General features: G+C 33.9%; 1 protein-coding gene across 1 annotated transcript; it reads right to left on the bottom strand.

Annotated features, from left to right (window-relative positions):
* Positions 1-183: 183 nt before the first annotated feature.
* On the bottom strand, positions 184-19,727 carry LOC117321388. The gene is made up of 12 exons (XM_033875832.1): positions 19,597-19,727; positions 17,876-17,956; positions 16,160-16,243; positions 15,886-15,931; positions 15,387-15,534; positions 13,170-13,307; positions 10,831-10,972; positions 8,582-8,737; positions 8,093-8,298; positions 4,401-4,533; positions 3,802-3,872; positions 184-2,289 (listed from the first exon to the last, which is right to left on the bottom strand). Exons 1-12 carry the CDS (start codon positions 19,679-19,681, stop codon positions 1,591-1,593), a joined length of 1,989 nt encoding a protein of 662 aa, XP_033731723.1. The 5' UTR covers positions 19,682-19,727; the 3' UTR covers positions 184-1,590.
* Positions 19,728-20,021: the final 294 nt, after the last annotated feature.

Raw genomic sequence — 20,021 nt, 5'->3', positions numbered from 1 at the left:
AGTAGTAACCATACAGTTTATTACTTTGTTGCTTATTAGGTCATGGAAAGTTTCTGAGAAATGTCATTTAACTGGTTAAAGTGTCTCTAAGAATAAAAAACATACATTTGTTTAAGGATGGATACCGTCCATTGATTCTGAGAGGCGGAACAATCTACGCCCGTCGAACTCCATCGTTACTAGTTACATTGAATTAAAATACATGTATGATTTACATCACCTTTATACTCTGACACGTTATAAATCTATTTTTTTTACCACCAGGTCATCATTTAATTCCATGACATGTTTTTACTACTAGGTCATCATTTAATTCCATGACAGGTTAGGTTAATCAGGAACTAAAATCTTCAAAATAAAAAGTTGATAGCAAAATGTCTTGAAAAACAGTTAAATCAGAATGTTTTTGGGAAAAGTAACTTTATATTGCGACTCTTTTTAATTCTTGTTATAAAAAAAACTAAATAAAAAATGTCAAAAAGAAAGTAGGAAATTTTCAGAAAAAAATAAGATAAACAAAGGGTAAGTGATTTTGAAAAAAAAATTTCGAATTGAAATTATTGTTTAGAGTAAACACCACATATCATCATTATAAAGCCTACCTCGTTCCGATCAGTTTTTTGTTCAATGTAGAAAAAAACCACAAAGGGTATTTTTTGCCATAAAAAAAAGCCAAACAAAAAACACAACTTTGTATCAAAATATGGTTTCTAAAATGTTTTCTAAATACCAAAGATCGGTCAAAAAAAGGAGGAAATATCCTGACAATTTAACCAACAAGCTCATCAGATGTCCACATGCAGAACCTATTTGAGAATCATGATGTATTTTTCAAGAATAGTCGTCTTACTTTAAAAGAACAAAGATAAAACATGTCTGGAACGAAATATCTACAACACAAAATACAAAAAAGCAATACAATCAGAATAACTGGATACTTGAACTCTCAGAAATCAGTGGAACTCTTCTATCTAGATTAAAACATATTAAAAACGCAAATGAAAAGAAAATAATCAAATTTCAGACAATATATCTATAGGGACCACAGAACAAAATAAAAAATAGATTGCGGGTTTTCCCCGTTTGGACAGAATATCTAATAGGAAGGTGAATGCATCGGGGCCTACTGATTGGATATTTAGGTGAGAGGTTTCCAAAGTTTTATGTGTGGGCTGGGCAATACATATGGATGTGAAATATATATAAAAGACTACCCTGTAATTGTCAGAGGGAGTTTATAAATAGTGTATTTTGTTGTAAATAATGTGAATTTTTGGTGCTGAATTCAATACAAGATTGTAGTCCCCATGTAAAAAAGTTAAAATTAGTAGAATTTGCAATCATTCTATTTACAGGTTTCCGAGATGACATTCTTCAAAATTATGGCTAGTGGACCAGTGTTGAAAACTCCATTTAAGCAGGACAGTGGTTAACGTTAACATTATTGTTCATGGGAAATCATTTGGTTCCGTGGTTCCCATATGATGCACGGATATTACAATCTCTTCTGAACTGGAATGTTCGTTTGATGTAAAATTAAACTGTGGTTGGTTGGTTTTTTGCCAAACTTATGTCAGTTGTTTGACTGTTTTAAATATCCTCCAATTGTAGATCCACACCAGCTGAATCCAGACGACTGGTGATATCATCTGTTGTTTTATCCCTGACAGACCAGGCAGCTTCCACCTGCTTCAGTAGGTTCAGTTGGTTTGTTGAATGACTTTCGGAACAACACATTTCTCTTATTATGTGGAAGGTGGAGTACCTGGACATCTTTGCAATGCTCGCCATATCGCTGGGCTTTCCTGCATCAATATTCATATCGGGGATTTCTGTTCCTGGTAAACGGAGCATGTTGTATTTGTCCAGGAGGAAAGGGATGCTTGGTTTTGTTGTGGCAGCATCTCCTCCATCCAATGTTATGGCGGCATACACCAATTTATCAAGCTTCTTTTTTCCAGTCAGTGTCTGCCAGTCCTGTGGTGGCCAATGTATTAAGCCTATGTCCACCTGCTTTTCTCCCCAAGCTCTTCTTGCTGGCGGCAATAAAGGCATACAACCTGTTTTCAGAACCCTCTCGATATTTGTTCTTGGGGCTGGAGGGGTGCCGTGATTTTGCTCCTGGTCATTAGTGGTTTTGGTTTTATTACCCGATGAACATTTAGCTGCTTGACCTTGGCTGCTTGTTATAGACGTCGACAGTTTGATTTCTGGCTCCCTCAGTACTAGCGTAGACGACGAAGTTGCCCAATTGGAAGAAGTTTGGGTTGTCGAGGCCTCGTAACGAACCTATTAGTAGAAAACAATCAATTTTGAGTATTAGGTTATCATTACAAGCAACAACTGAAAGCCGAAGGCTAATAGCTTCGTCACTTCTTATGGGACCGTGGTAACGAGCTTTTTTTTCTTCAAAAAAGCATCATTATATTTGCTATTGCTTAATATAATCATATAGTAATTTCAAGCTTAATGAGACAATGTCTCAAGTTTTGTCACCACCTGGATATGGCAGAGATTATGGCAAATCAAAACCTTCACAAAAAACACCAGAGGCCCAGAGGACCATAGGACCTTTATCGATCACCTGGTTTCATGAGATATGAAACTCGAATGATGCATCGGTGTGTGTCGCCCCTCTTACTATGTTCATATATTTTTTTTATATGAGTACATTTTTGTTTTGTTATTAAGTTGATTTTTTTTATTACAAAAAGTGCATTGATCCATGAATTGAAATTAATTCCTTTTGGCTCCACCATATAGGGATGCTGTCAGTCAAATATAAATAATATCCTTCTATTATTCTCATAGTTTAAAAGAAGAAGTTGTTTATATCAATTTAGCCGAATCAACATTTTTTTACTCGGCCTCTCATGCCCCTTGGGGAGCCAATTCACTCATTGTACAATTATGAATTCCCATCCCATAAGGGTGATACATGTATCAGTCAAATATGAGCGATAGCCATTGCTTAGTTTCAGAGATAAAGTTGTGTATATCAATTCAGACAAATGAACACGTTTTGGCTCGACCGTTTGAACATGTTTTCATTCCTGCCCAAAAGGGATGCTTCGATTCAATTATGAGCAATATCCATTGCTCACATTTAAAGAAGAAGTCAATTATATCAATTCAGCCAAATAAACCCATTTTGGGTCAGCCCCCACCCAAACCATTTGTAAAATTGTGAATCTCCGTCCCATAACAATGCTTCCAGTCACACCGGGAGAGCTAACTCGGACCCCAGATTCAGACAAACTCCTGTTATTTCCACAGAACAAATTTCCAACATGTTCCCCATTGGAAACTTATTATCTGGCAAACCTTTTTAGGAAGAGGCCCATAGGCCTTAACAGTCATTTGAATTTTGAAATATTTTTGTCCATTTGACCTTTTTTGACCCTCAGCCAAACAGCCCGCGTGGGTCAGACAGGCCCGCATTTGCATACCATCAAATTGCCTTCCGAAACTGCTTAGTATACCCAAACTAAAATTTATTTCAAAAGAAATCCAACTAATAATAGTTAAAACTGTGATTTCCTTATATAAACTATAGTTAAGCTATTGAGCACAAAATCAAATGTTAAATCAAAATTGTTTCCCGTTCACCCACTGATGCTTCAGGCTAAATAGTTTCCTTCCTACAGATCTCTAGACCAGGTAAGCTAAACATTATGATTTGAGTGATGTTCTTTAAAACAAATGTAGATTCTGTTGGTCGCATGAAAAAAGTCTGTGAAATAAATAATATAGAATCTGTTTTAAAAACTTCATTCGAATGCACATTTTACTAGAACTTACAGGACTTTGGACATGATCCTTCGGAAACAGTATAGGATTGACTGCGTGGAACATAGTCTCCATGTCTATGTCTGGAATAAAAAAATAAGTTTTAAACCAAAACAAACTTATCTCCTCTAAGTAACAAAGGGCAAGTGGCCCTTAAAATGACCATATTATATGTGTTATATTTCAGTCAATTTTAACCATTTCGGCCTCCGTCATCAGCCACATTTTGTCAGTGAGAACAATTATGACAAAACGATCGAATGGTCATCCCATACTACTAAATCTGACCTGTTTCAAATGTTAATTCAACGACTGATATTTAAAAATATTATTTTCCAAGTATATTATGTAGTAACGTTTAGACCACCACACTTTCAAATTTCAAATGAATAGTTGCTATTTTCAAACTCGTCGGATTTTTATCCAGTTATACATGTAGATGTATACCCATGTTTATACATAATCTAGTCAAGGCCATAGTCAAAATAACAAACATCGTTTCCTCAAATTAACCTAGATGATTACATTGCAACTGATAAAGGCAATGTTGAAATACTTAATGCATTTGTATCTTGAAGTTAAATAGAAAATAGTTAGAAACATAAATTTACCTATGAATTGTTGCTGAAGATACTCCAGAATTTGTTGTCTATCTGTTTGAGATTTACTATTTAGGATCCTGTTAATGGTGTCAAGTAGCTCATCTTGTTCAGATTTATAAAGCTGTTGGAAGAACGATGACTCCTGAAACAAGAAACCTGTGATCACTAAAGAACATCCGACTTTATACTCATTAGCAGTATGGTCAATGTATAGTTGTATGTACCGAGAAGAATTTAAATAAACATGAGAAACTTCAATAACAGAAAATCAGTACTCGATGTCAAATACATGAACTAACGATTGACATGACCTGAAATGGCATGAACTGTATATATCAGTATAACACTCATTTGTAAGCTTGTATTTTTATATAAACCCGAGAAACGTCACCCAAGAATGGTCAGAGTAATAATCCGAGATCCCGTTTGGACAAAGACCTTTGAGTCCAACCTTGAAATTTGACCTTTTTTCAAAATTTTCATCAGCAACCTATCATTTTTTTTTTGATTTTCATAACTTAGGGTCGGTTCTATCATTTGACAAAGTTTAAGAAAAAGTACCATTTAGGAATATATATTTTTTAAATATTTTGATCTACATTTTTAGGTTTCGAAAAAGAAATCACCATCCTCAATAAGAATTATTTGGGAGACTTTAATTTATATGATTTTTTTTACAAATGCTAAACATTCTTGATTATATTCTTGAAACCGATAAAAAAAATATGAAAATAAATAAAAAAATGAACAAAAATTGTGCTACCTTTTTTTGCAGACATTTAAGCAAAAACAGAATTTTTCATGGGATACAGTTTTGAAAATTGTGCTGCATCACATATTATGTTTTAACAGCTCTAGTGAATAAAACAAGCACACTGACAAACTGTTTTCTTTCCAGTATTAAATTCGGCATCAACTTTTCTTTAAAAATAACTATGATAGAACAAAAGTTGAATTTCCGAAATTTGGACTTTAATACAATTGAGTGTAGACTGGAGGTTACACAAAGTGCACTCCGAGGGCACGCCGTTTGGACTCCAATCCTACCTGGGTCCACAGGTATCACGTGTACTTGTAACCAAGTACATACATATATAATGTTTATAGATGGTGTATACTCTTATACATTTAGACTCCTTAAGCATGTAGCAATAAGATATGTGTTACTGTTTTATCTTTGTATATATCATCTTATTATTTTTGTTGGTTCATTTTTAGTTGGTTAACAAACAGTATCTAATATAAAAAAATTATGTTAGTAAACCCTTTATGAAATGAATAAATCTGGCACTTCCTTGAAAAATGTATGATAACATTCTTTTGATTTGAAGAGTTTCAACAAACCATTTAAATGAATAGAAATTGGTAATAAACAAAAACGTATTTGGCAAGTTGTTTGTGGTCTCTCAAAATGTAGAGTTGGATTGTGTACTGGAAATAACTTGTACTCGAAGTACGAATGTTTTTAATATTTCAAATACTTTTCTTCCAACAGTTTATAATTATCTTAACATCCAATACAAAAGAAAGTTATCACCTTGACTAGCATATTCCGGATCCAATGTCTAATTTTGATTTGGAGTTTAACATTAGATAGACTTATATTTCTATATGGTTAACCAACTTTTTTGTAATACCTGCCTCATTAAATCCAGGTCATACATGGAGTTCTTTTTTAACAGGTATATAAGATCCCCCCCCCCCCCCCAAAAAAAAAAGTTGTTTGTGGTCTCTCAAAATGTAGAGTCTGAATGTGTACTGCAACTATCTTGTATTCGAAATACAGTGTACTACTGTTTTTAATATTTCAAATACTTTACTTCCACCAGTTTATATTGATCTTATTATCTTCATATACAATACAAAAGAAAGTTTTCTTTTTTATCATCTTGATAGCATATTACGGATCCAATGACTTATATTGATTAACAGTTTTTTACATTTTTTTGTTATACCTGCCTCTTTAAATCCTGGTCATACACGGAGTTCTTGCAACAGTTATATAAGTAAAAAATCTTTATCTGTGTCTATTCCATATGATTAAATGTATGAGTGACACATATTATGATAGATATTTACTGAATGGGAATAGAAAACGATGTAGTTCCTATAGGTCGGTTTTACAGGAAAAGGTTTTACAGGAAAATGGTAGATAGGTTGCTGGTGTCCAACTGCCCAGAGGCAAATTGTTCCTCAGTTTTTATAATCTTGTTCCTGGACAAGAACATTGTGTACTAATTACGGGTATAATGCTATAGCTTGGTTTTTGGAAATGGTGAATTTACATTTATTATACCATTTGAAATTGCACTGGAATTAATTTGTTTTACTTTGGCCTGAGGTTATAACACACCCTGCTTTGCACAGCTTTATCATTTGAAGCCATACAGCGACAGAATTGACATACCGGTAGGTATTTCTGTGAACACAGGAGAGTACCTGTAGCTGGTTCATAAAACACAGTTCCCAGGTGTGTCAGGCCAGAGTCAGTCATGCATGGCCAGTAATATAGCAATTAAACAGATACTGTCATTCATTATGGGTAGTTCAGAACTTCATAATTGCGGATACGTTATGTCAGAATATTAATTTAACCAGGTAATACTCGCAAATATGTACAGTTGAAAATGTATATTTTTCTAATGATACATAAAAAAATATCACCTATATAAACTAAAATGATTTTGTTTATTTTATAATTACTTGCCTGAACTGAGTACATATATGAATTTATGCTTTCCTTTCATGTAGAGAATGTCCTATTAAAAATATTTTGAATAATCAATAACATAATTTAGATACATTATCTAAACTTCCTTTACAGTCATGATATATGTAGAGTAATAAATCTTGTAATTGAAATAATTTTCAATTCCTTAATAAAATGAAATACAATTGACTTAGATTTTAATCAAATATGAAATAAGAAGCAATTAACTTTCATAGAAACCTGATTAACGTATACATTTTATAACTGTCTTTCATGGATCTTAATAAATTTAAATTTAACATGTACGCATTATTACCATGTATTGACAATCAAATATTAACAATAAAATATCTCTAGTAGATTAAAGAAAGGTTAATAGTAATATCAATAGAACAACAGTAATTTGTAACAATCTATTTATTTATATATAAATTATATTGAAAGCATCAAAGTATTAATATATATATGATATAGTCTGATTATAGACCTGGGGTAGACATGGTGTCTTATAGGACTACGGGTAGACTCGGAGTCCACTTGGAGTGCACTCCAAGTTTACCTGGAGTCCAAACGGAGTGCACTCCAAGTCCAAATGGAGTGCACTCGCAGTGCACTTGGATGTAACTTTTAGTCTACACCCAGCTGTACATCCTTAAGCATGAATCCTTGTTTAATTCTGACCAACTTTGCTTCATGATGTCACATTAAACAAAATTTCTATTTGTAAAAAAAAAACCAAAAAACTTTCAGCTAATAACCTTCACATTTAATCCTGATATTTGACCCCAGTATTTGTTTTAACATCTTGATTAAATTTCGTAAAAATCAGTCAATGCATATATATATATACATAATGTATGAATATTTAAAGTTATTAGTCAGGGAATTAATTTTTGGATAGACAGACAGATGGATGCACCGAGAGTGACAAAGTGATCCAAGTCGGACTCAGACTCGAGGCATAATTCAGGGTCCTTATTTAATAATTTACCTTGAGTTTATCTTCCCAACTCATGCCAGTAAAATCCCAGTCATTGATTAACTGCTTGCCTGTATATAGGCCTAGGACTAGAATGGCTAGATAATGCTTGTCCCTCTGGTATTCGTCTTCACGTATCATCAAGTTATATGCTTTACCTAAGTCAATGATGTAACATCTGATGCTTTTACCATGTTGTTGTATTAGGATGTTTTCACCTGTCAAAAAAAGATCACATTGATCAACATGGCATCACAAACAATATTTATCCCCTTTTCATAAAAAATAAAATAAAATAAAAATGGAAATGTGCATGAAATGGTAAATGTATGATATAGGAAATGAATCACATGCAAGTAAAGTCAGTAGGATTTTTAAAATTCTGCTGATAAATTAGTTAACTGGTACAACAGGTGATGTATGGATGCCAAAATTCTATTTATAGAAGTGATGTTCATGTCAACTAATCCATGATTATACCTTTAATTCTTACCAACTTACCATGTAAACCATTGTGTGTCCAGGGCCGTGCATGCATTTGCAAGACAGCAGACATTACATCATGGAGTATGAACAGGGTCAATGGCCTAACGAGGAGGGGTTGCGATGAACGAATGAGTTTAATTTTGGAATCAATCACTTCCCTCAGTGTAGTCCCTGTAAAGAGGACAGAAAAGCAACATATCAATGCAAAACATTATGGAAACAAGGGCGTAGTGATCCTGTATTACCTACCTGCTTCCAGAGCAGTTTTTGAAGTTGATCCCAGTCATTTATGCAGATACTAATTTAATTACCACTTCTTTCAAATGTCACAGTAAGTTGGGTTTATTCAATTGAATAAATTGTGTAGCCTATCAAGCCAGCATGCTACAGGTCCAATATAGGAACTTTGAGCCTCTAGAGTTTCGTCTATTCACCTCTCGGACATGAAATAAAAGTCAAGGTTATTTCTATGAACAAAATAATAGCACTTCATGATCACCCCAGCATGCTTTTACAGAGCCGGTGTCAGGTGTCGTCACTTTTTGGCTAATAGGAAATTGTTCAGATATTTTTGGCTATTTGACCCATGTGACCTTGAATGTAGGTCAGCGTCTTTAACTTTGTAGACCTTCAACCCAGCATGCCACAGGTCCAATATCATATATACGGGTTTCTTAATAATTGGCAAAAATACATTCCAAATACTAAGACATGTGTGTATCTGACCCATGACTCGACAGCTGTCAGAGTTTTGAAATATTTCAATCGATTTGATAGTTTTTGACCACACCCATCAGTCCCATGGAGTCAGTCAGGACAACATGTGCATATCAGCAAACTGTCCTCCCATCCTGCTTATTCAAACCAATTCAAAATGTATTCCATTCGAAATTCAACAAATGATAGTCAAAAATGTGATTTACATATATAAACTAAAGTAAAGTGTACCGCTCCCCAATGGGGCATACGTGAGACCCCAGGGTAATGAAATGCACACTTTTGGTAAAACTCCTTAAGATCCTTCCATCTATGATTTGATTCTCGTGAACTCCTGGTGGTCTTAAAGTGTACCCTGAGTGGAACTATTTGCTATGTTAAGTTTAAACAATGTGATTTATGATGAAACTAAAAATCCGACTTTCATAGTGACTTAAGTTTTAGTTATTGAAAACACATATGAAGCCCAAAGCCGTTGACCGCCTTTCGGTATACTCTGACCTGTGACGTCACAAGTTTAAAAGCTCAAAGCCGCGATATACATGTAGGAAATATATAGAAACAAACGTGAACACGTGCCTGCAATTAATGCGAATAAGACAACAATTATGTAAATGCTGAATAAATCGTTTGAGTTATATTTGTGAATTAGTAATAAGTGCTACCGAAACCAGGGACGTATAGTGTTCTATTATAACGGGCCATATATTTTGTATTTTAACAAGCCGTATCCAACTTGTAACATCGTACTAATTTTCTATTATAACTGGCTAAATATAACGTGGATCATTTTACTAATTTTCTGTTATAACGGATAATATATAACATGCAGAATTTGAATAATTTACTTTTTAATGGGTTGTTGTAACATGTATAACATTTGAAAAATGGGCCGTTTATAACATGCAACGATTTACGTTATAAAGCCTTTATTTTGAGGGCATGGCTCGGCACTCGACCAACCGATTTTATGCGGTTTGCGACATTCTTCTTTCGTGGTTACATAGAATAATACATTTGGATATCAGTTTTTGTTCCGGATATACTTTAACAGCTCTGAAAGGTTCTTGAGCATGTGCAGCCAAGAATGTTGAATAATGATATGAATCTATTAGTGTCCTTTTGAAGAAATGTACAAAAAACTGTTCTTAAAAACTAAATGCCTTTCAAGAACAGTTCTTGAAGTTCTAGAACAGTTTCTGAACTTTAATCGTTGCAAAAACTTTATATTCTATAATTGTTCCAGCCAAGAACAATTCTATGACATCTGTTAAACACTATTCCATAACTTAAATTATATAACAAATTATGTTCTGTAATTGTTCCAAATGTCAATTCTAGAATAGTTATAGACCTGTCGGAACCATTTTGTCTCATTTGACTTTTCTGGATAAGTTTCTGAAACTGTTCAAGAACATGAAGGACAGTTCCAGAACACATGCCCAAGAACGATTTTAGAACAGTTCTTTAATTGTTCTAGAATTTTTTCAAAGGGGCATCGGGCCTTATTCAGGAGAGTATATTTATGAAGATTATCTGCTTCTTACCATTTTCAATCAGCTCCATATGGATATGGACTGAGTTACCTCTGACATAAAAGAGGTAGATCTCCGGTACAAATATGTCCTTTACAGATTGTAGATCTTCCATTGCTTTGATTTCATTTTTTCTGAAATCCGATAGACTGATCTGAAATAAGCAAGACATATAGACAAAGTGATGCTATAAAATTAAATAATGTACTTTTATGTGTCACCATATTGAAAGTTTTTAACAATATTCGAATACCGATAATAATTAAGTTCATGACCTACAGAAGTACATGGATGGCATGCTATTAATCTGAACCATGAATGAAAGATTAAACGTATTCTTTGTTTTTTTTTTAATATCAAACCGAGGCCGTATTACATGTATGGATCCGGACACCATAAGGACTACCCTGGGGCATAAGGTTTATTTCTAAGAATATTGTGACTTATTTGAACGTTTATTTTGGTAGATATATATATATATATATATAGTAAACAATATATTATAAAAATAGCTTCAATACGATTTTACAGTATGTTTTTTGATATCTAATCACCCCATAAATGTTCATATATATTAAGTCTGTATGAATGGAAACCCTTTTCTGTGCCCCAACTTAAGATTGACCAATAAACAACTTTCCCATTTGAATTGGGTTTGCTGTGGCGGCATGTGGATATTTTGCACCGCTATGAATCGGTATCAATTGCCCTATGAAACACTAAGGTATGTACAACCTAGCAATAGCTGCATGTTGAAAGTTATGTAAATAAGTTTCAATATCAAACAGAAGATAGACTCAGTGAAGTGATTCAGATGAAGATTTCCAAGGGTCAACAATAAATGGTGAGTGGTAAGATTTATAATAACATAATACATATAATACATTTGGACTTAAAGTGATGAAGATGTTTATGACATGTATACTATAATCATAAGTACATTATATTTCAATTATTGTGATTCCAACTTTTCAATTAACTCCGTCAGTTAATGTTAATTATGGCACATGTAGGTGATATTGCATACATGAAACTTGTGCATGATTTACTGCTCCAAAATAAACTTTTATTCTATAATTTTTCGACGTTTGAGGTGAAAAAAATACTGAGCTAAATAATACTAACATAAATCTAACAAAACAACACTTATTGTATATTGTATCTATTAAAAATGTAATCACTGAAACTGCTTTAAAGATATGACCCAGAAACGATGTCCGAACTCTTTAAGGGTTTTAGAAGACCCCGGGGATCTCTTTTCCAACATGATTGTGTTTAAGTGGGAAAGATCCTTGGGGTAGGGAAAGAGCCCTGGGCCTTTTTTCGCATCAGGATTGTGTTTATCTCTTGATGCCAAACAATGCTACACATGGTTATGGGGTGGGGATCTCAAATGTTTGTTTCAGAAATATAACCAAGAAACTAAGTCCCTAGGTGTCGGGGAAGACCTCAAGGCCTATTTTTTCAACATGATTATGTTTATCTCTTTATGCCCAACAATGCCATATATATGGTTATGGGGACCAGGATATCAACGGTTTCAAAAAATATAACAATAAACTAAGTCCCTAGGGGTGGGAAAATACCCCAGGGCCTATATTTACAATAAAATGATTGTGTGTCATCCCTTGGTGCCAAGCGATGCTATATATGGTTATGAGTTAAGAATCTCAACGATTTCAAAAACGCAAGTAACAATTAAAAGGACTTATTTCTAATGGGCCCAGCCCCATTGGCCCAAGGGGAGATCACAGCAACCATTTATGCAATATATATTCCCCTTCCCCAGGGATCTTTCTGACGTTCGGACCAGGTGAGCTAAACATCGCTCTTAAGTTAAAAGTACACATTGGAAAATTGACCTCGACATTTGACATTGTGACCCAATACCTTTTCAATTGACTCCTGGTGTGTAGCTCTGACCAATTTTGCTTCACCATGTCAAAACAAAATATTGTTAACAAACCTCAATTGTTAAAATCTAAGATAGCCTGTATTCGGCCATATTATTTTCCTGATAATAATCATTATCAAATGGGCACAAGTAGGGGTGAAGGAGAATCTACATATGAAGCTCGAGAAATATCCCTCCTGTACATTTCAGGATATAGCAATAACACAGTACAATTGTCGAAATCGAATTGATTCGTTTGGGTTAATTTTCTTATAATAACATTTTAATTGGTGATATACATGTATGCAGTTATGTATAGACGGACACCATGAATACTATAGGGCACCCATGTGGGAGCCTAATAACTATTTTCATTACACTCACAGCCAGCCAGAGGTTGCTAATGGGTTTTACAGAATAAACAGTGTGACAATAAGGGGAAGTAATTCTTACTTACCTTCTTAAGAACATGTACATGTCCTGTCCATATGTCCTTCACCACACATACTTTAAGTGCGTTGGAGCCCATTTTAAAAGTATGCATAATTGTATAGTCTCTGCCTTCTTCATACAATCCGTCTTCACCAAGGCGAAGCTGAAAAAAAGCCTATATGCATAAACGTTCACCCGATCAAAATTCCAGGAAGGAAAACACCATATCATGAGTATAAAGCCTACCAAGTTTCAAAGATTTGTCAAAAATGTAGAAAATTGCCAGACAAGAATCAAATACTGAAATGAACAGAGGGCAATAACTCTTGTAAAAATAATCAAATCAAAATTTTGTTCGGGAAAGAAGAACTCCATATCATGAGTATAATGTGTTATCAAGTTTCAGGGATATCAGTCAAAACTACAACTATCGCCAGGATGGTTGACTAATACCCTGCCCCCTCAATCCTAATGTGTTAATGGACAAATTGACCTGTTATTCAGAGGCTAACTAAGATACTCTACCTGAGCATGTCAATTGTGACAACAATTTCAAATAAAATAACAAAAACAAGCCCAGGGGGCTATATTGCTCAACTGGTACACTTTTACCAAACGTTGAAATAATGTTCATGCTCATTTTATTAATAACTTTATTAACAGTGCTATATATGGTAATGGCGTGGGGATCTGCTTTAAAAATACAACCAAACATATAACCATGAACCTAAGTCCCTAGGGGTGGGCAAGACTCAAGGGCTAATTTTTCGACATGATTGTGTTTATCTCTTTATGCCAAACAATTCTATATAAATTATGGTTATAGGTTGGGGATCTCAACGGTTTACAATTTAAGTCCCTAGGGGCGGGGAAAGACCCCACGGCCTATTTTTACAATATGAATATTGATGCCCTTCGATGCTATACATGGTTATTGGGTGGGAATCTCAAGTGATTAAAAGGACAACACCCCTATTACCCAAAGGGAAGTCAGAGTCACCATTATTGCAAAATTTGTGCACTCTTCACCAAATAATCTTTCTAACTAAATTTGATTCAAATCAAATTGAGACTAGCAGCGATTTGAATCAAAGACAAGATCGACTTATTGGGTGTAGTGTTTAGTGTTTTATCTTTGAACTTGTGGGGTGCAAAGCACAAGTTTTAATTTGATATGGACATCATATTTATTTTCCGTTCATTCTGTCGCTAAAAAGCACATGCGCAGTGAGGTTTAATGATGAAATATAAGAAACAACAAATATTTACATTAAATTCCATCTCCCACAGGCGACGAAGATATTTGCACGTAATTAATAGTTAATGCACCCCACAAGTATATCTGAGTGAATGCGTCCGTCGTCCGGACGGACGTTGCGCCATGCCATAAGGTCACCAGACATGGTACATACTATGTTATGTTAAGTTAAGATTAAGCTAGATATAAAGGGGCATATAGCTCTCTGAAAGGGTCGAACAAAATTCACTGCAGGGGACACAACTTCATATTGTGTTGGCCATTCTAAAAATAATATTAAAAAAGGGGATTTGGTGAAAGCTGATCTAAGCTAAATTGTGTTTATTTTGTATAAAAAAAGCATACCGTAACTCCCTGAAAGAGGGTAAATATGCAAAACAACTTTAGGGGACACAACTCCATATTGTACAGGCCAATCCTACACCATTTTAAGAAGATCTGTTGTGAACTGAGTGAATGCATATATATAGCCTCACAAAATGAACTAAATTTTCATATAAAGGTGGCTTACTCTCTGAAAAGGGATTGAAATGCAAGATTATATTTGACAAATGCTATTTGATTTGATTAAATCATGCGGTACCTCTGTCGCTGTGAAATACATTAATGTTTTTGTGTTCTATTTATTCTATTGGGTAAGTTTAAGGAGAATGTTGTTCACCAATCAGATGTTAGAAACAAATATATGTACACAAGCAATCAGTAATTTTAATGATCAAAAGTGAACGGAACTAGGAACCATCAGGAACTTACACTTAAATTTGGTGAACTATCTATTTTTGTATATTTTGGACTTGTTTAAACACTTTACCACGCAACATTGTGTGTGGTAATTAATACAAGCTCTACACTATTAATTTAGTTTTGATCAATCTGACCGAGTAATGTTTACCATTAATTTTATTCATGAAGTTCGGAATAATTATCCAAGACAGCATACTATCAAATTTAATATTTGCCATGCATTCTGCTAACAACCTTTACCTTTCCACTATCTGGAACGAGATACACTCCAGAAGGGTATCCGGATTGCTTTAGGATGTCAATAAAACGAAAACAATCTTTAACCTTGTCATCCTTTTGTTTTGGAGTAGCTATGATATTTGCTTTGGAAACATCCACGGGCAATGGTCTACAAAGGAAACAATATACATGTTTAAATTGATTAAGAATAAATATGTACATGGTGTGAATAGCTATTTACCTGGTTGTCAATTTTTTATTTATAAAACAATATAGCGTTATTGATAAAGTTCATTTTACTAATCAAAGCTTTATATGTACCTATTAGCTGCTTGGCTTAGGGCCTGGAATTATAATTAACCTGGTGACAAATGGAAGTACAGGCACAAGTTGGATGCGATATGGAACTAACTTGAAAGGATATAGGTAATGACTATTTTAAAGTTATACATAAGCTGAAATATAACAAACACGTATAGAAAGGCATGGCAAAAGGATAAACCTAGAATTCCAAACATACTTCTCTTTGTTTTTGTGTTTCTGTTGTGGAGGGCTGACATTCTCAGCTGAAACAAATTAAGGAAATAAGCAGTTTCAGACAACTGAAAATTTCAAGAAGAGCAAACATTTGTCACAAAATTATTTAGAATATTAAAATTATCTACACAATCTCAGACTGCATAAACATATTAAAGTCTTTTTTTTAATCTATATAAAAATATATAATATATGTATTCATAATTAAAAAAAATGGGAATTTTGACCCATTATCAGGTTTTTTGTCAGTTACATACCTTTTTGACTCTTTAGACGAATTACGGGTTTATCATCCCCATGACCGTCAGCGCACAACCTCTTGTCCTTTGTGTTACTGTCATCTTTAAAATATACATTAATGTTGGCCATTTATTCAGTACGTAATTATTCCTAACTCCATAAGCGAGTTATTTTGCAAACAGACATCTTGATAAAGGCATATATAAGGTTTTGCAATATGATTAGTTACATTTATGTACCTTAATGTCTTTTTTGCTACATGCGTATAAATTAGATTTCTAAAATTATGTAAGAAATGTGTTTGAAGTTAATTGGCAATGCTCTTGAAAAAAAGGCTCAGATTTAGTCAAATACTGTGATGAGTAAGAGGAAATCCTTTAAGATTTCCATGACATGAAAACAACAACTTCCAATTATTATAATTATTTATGTCACCTGTACTCTCATGAATTTATGAAAAAAAATGAACTTTTAAGAATATTGGTAGTTTTTGATTCATGAAAAGCTGTTCATGAACATTCTTCAAATGCCTTTCTCGAACTTTTATGAATAACTTAACAAATTCATTAACATTCATGATTGTCCATCATATTTTAATGTGAATTATTCCTGATTTTTAACGCATAAATGATGTTTATTAGAATTCATCAAAATGAATGAAATAACAAGTACAAGTGAAGAATCTTAATGAATGGGAATTTTACATTTTTTTTTTTTTTTTTTAAGAATTTGTTTTTAATTGTATAACTTCAACAAATAAGCTGTACTGCATGCTGCGCTGAAAGTAGGTACTTACAGGTGCATGTCTTTTTTTCATCATTCAAAGTAATCAAGTATGAGAAGAATAAAAAAGGAAAACAACAATCTCAAGCAGGAGAATTCCAATACATGAGGATTTTCTCACACAGAGTAAAAAAATGTTATTTTACAAAAGAATGGAAGCATTTATCTTTATTACCTGGTTTATGATCAAAACCAGACTCACAGGAGATGAAATATTCAACACTGGAAGTATGTCACCTATAGATAAATATTAACTTGAAACCAATCACCTTGCATGCTACCTTAATTTACATAGTGTATTTTAATTTGTATTGCCCATTTTAACCTAATTGTACAAACATGCCTTATATCTATAATGTGAATTAATGCAATAATAAACATAAATCTCTCTGATCTGAGGAATATTAAACAGACTATGGGTTCACATGAGTGTGTTGTTTAAGATTTCAGTCAGTTCAGCAATTCACTTGCTCTGCGTCAAGTCCTTGTTGTTTATGCATATCTACTTATGTTTTTAACGTTGTTGATTGTCGTCTGCTGCTGGCAGCCTAAATGTGATCAGATCTAACACCCCTGTTGATATTTTCCAGTCTTCTTAGATGCTGGTGACTCTTGAATCCATCTTTCAGCCGTATTTTGAGAGTTTTACCCATGTGAATATAAATATCGGCAGTGAAATGCTTACAACAGAATAGATGTTCACAAAACACTGCAGATCCGTGTTTACTTTTGAGAACCGCGCCGATTTGAGACATGTCGTAAAACATATTAAAAACATGTATTATAAACAACAAACATCATTTCTTAATTAGTTTTCTTCATCCGTAAAAAAAAAATTTGAGCAGACTGATGAGTCGTCCATATAGTCAGTTGCATACCTTTCTGACTCCTTATTTATTTGAAGGTAAGTGGCAAAGCTCTTCAAAATAGGCTAAGAGTTAGACAAATACCTTGATGAGTTCCTTTGGGATTCCCATGACCGGAAGGCAAAAGCCTTCCATCCTTTATGGCATCATTGTTTTCGTGGTTTTCTTGGAAATAAATTAAAATATATAAATATACTACCAACAAGCATGCATACTTACAAAATTATTTGATTAATCTAGAAAACAAAACACTATATAGTTATATTTAGTATATAGTAATAAAAAAATAGAAATTTTAAAATGATTATGTCCTTTATGTTTTTATTCTAAATCACCCTAATGTAAATCTATGAACTGAATTGATTTCTTTCATTTTCATGGCGGAAATGAATAGCAGTAGCTATCTGCGTATCTTCCGAGGCGCGCAACACGGGAAATGTAGATAGCTATATTGGTATTTTTAGCGGCCAGTATAATGAAAAAATGAATAATTCCCCCCTTTCTCTCTCTCTCTCTCTCTCTCTCTCTCTCTCTCTCACACGTGTACAGCAGTATATTTATAATTTATCAGCTACTAAATGTCTGTTCAGTATACATTAGAAGTTTAGTACACGTGTGTAAAGTATATATTAGAAGATGTAATCTAGTAAATGTGTGTACAGTATACATTAGAAGTTATAATCTAGTACCCGTATCTACCGTATACATTATCACGTAAAACCTAATACATGTAGATTTTTTCTTTTACTATTCATCGGGTTAAGGTTTGTGATATATATCCAAACTTAACCATAAGTGATTCAAATGAAATTGTGAAATTAACTACGGGAGGAAATACAATGGAAATAAATTGGCAAGTAGGCTTCCTGTAGGTGATTGCAACATAGCAGGTAATAAAAAATGAAACAGTCTGACAGTTAGAGTGGGGGTACGTAATTTCGCACACTTTCGGTATGTTTTTAAATACATTTCCGTAAAATCAATTTCAAATCAAGAAAGAATACCTCACATTGTTAGATGTACAAATGCTTCGTAACATACAAGTGTGCAACCTGGTATGCCCACACGTATCACTGCGCAAGGGAGCTTTTGTTAACTTGTGTTTATTGCTGGGTTTGAAGACGATCGGGTACGTAATTTCGCACACCCATCTAACTTCTTTAATTTTGTTGGTAAAAATAGTTTTCAACCATTTTGTAGACAAACAACATCCTAAACTAAGATAAAGCCCAATGATATGATTAAAAAAATCTTTAAAAACAAAATAATGTAAAATTGGAAAGTGTCAATTTATCGCCATTTTTGCTTTAAATAATGACCGCTCCCTACGGAGGTAATGTAAACAAGGCGGTGAAAATGACGGGGTGTCTGCAGGTCAGCGCTGTTATTAGTTATACTTGGTGGATTTGTAACACGTTTTGTTTATTATCTGATCAAATGATATTTTCCTTAAATATTTGCAAATTCACATGCCAATCAACAACTGGGATTATTTTAAATAAAATATTTAATTATCCGGTATCCATTTTATCGGACGAGAGTCGTATCAGTTAAAATTTGTTTTCAAAACGAACTTAATCTGAAAAGATGTACTTAAAACGGCAAATGTTCCGCTAAAGGTTGGCATTAGTCAACATATAAACAAAAAACACAGTCCTCGACCACTTGGAGGAAAAACGCAAAAAAATCGTCAGGTGTGCGAATTTACGTACTGTGCGAAATTACGTACCCTTGCTCTATATTTTTTTCTCTTTCACTTTTTTTTCTTTTTTTTTTCTGAGAGAAAAGTCGTGTGATCGTCTTACCTTTGGGGGTAGTGTTCGAATGTCCATTTGAAGCACTGTCGGATACCGCTAAGTTGTATGAGCTACTCTGGTTATGATGTGCCATTTGAATGAGCTGGTTTGGGCATTTCCCTTATATAATACCAAAAGGGGATTCCCCTTACTGACTCGCACTACCTAATCAGCCAATCACTACCAGGTACTGTTTCGCCTAGATCAAGTTCCTTACGACACTGCTTTTTCTTCGATTGGTAGCAGTTTTCCTGGGCAATTCACATATTGAATAGGTACATATCTCATATATTGTCATGTTGGACAGAGTTTACCCGTGTTAGTTGGCTAGTTATGTCAGAAACAAAAACCTCACAACGCGTTTTACGCTCGCGTAGTAATCTGCCAGTTAGCCCTGCATATGACCTATTCAACGTTTAATCTATACAACGTTT

The sequence above is a fragment of the Pecten maximus genome, unplaced genomic scaffold (genome assembly GCF_902652985.1).
Source record: "Pecten maximus unplaced genomic scaffold, xPecMax1.1, whole genome shotgun sequence".
Lineage (NCBI taxonomy): Eukaryota > Metazoa > Mollusca > Bivalvia > Pectinida > Pectinidae > Pecten > Pecten maximus.
This window is presented reverse-complemented; position numbering and strand designations above follow the sequence as displayed.

Excerpts from the sequence above, each read along its gene's own strand:
- LOC117321388 (XM_033875832.1), bottom strand. The coding sequence starts at position 19,681 with ATGGCACATCATAACCAGAGTAGCTCATACAACTTAGCGGTATCCGAC. Across the intron at positions 10,973-13,169 it reads ATGTACATGTTCTTAAGAAG|ATCAGTCTATCGGATTTCAG; the intron begins GTAAGTAAGAAT and ends TGCTTATTTCAG. Across the intron at positions 4,534-8,092 it reads GTTGGGAAGATAAACTCAAG|GAGTCATCGTTCTTCCAACA; the intron begins GTAAATTATTAA and ends TTCTTGTTTCAG.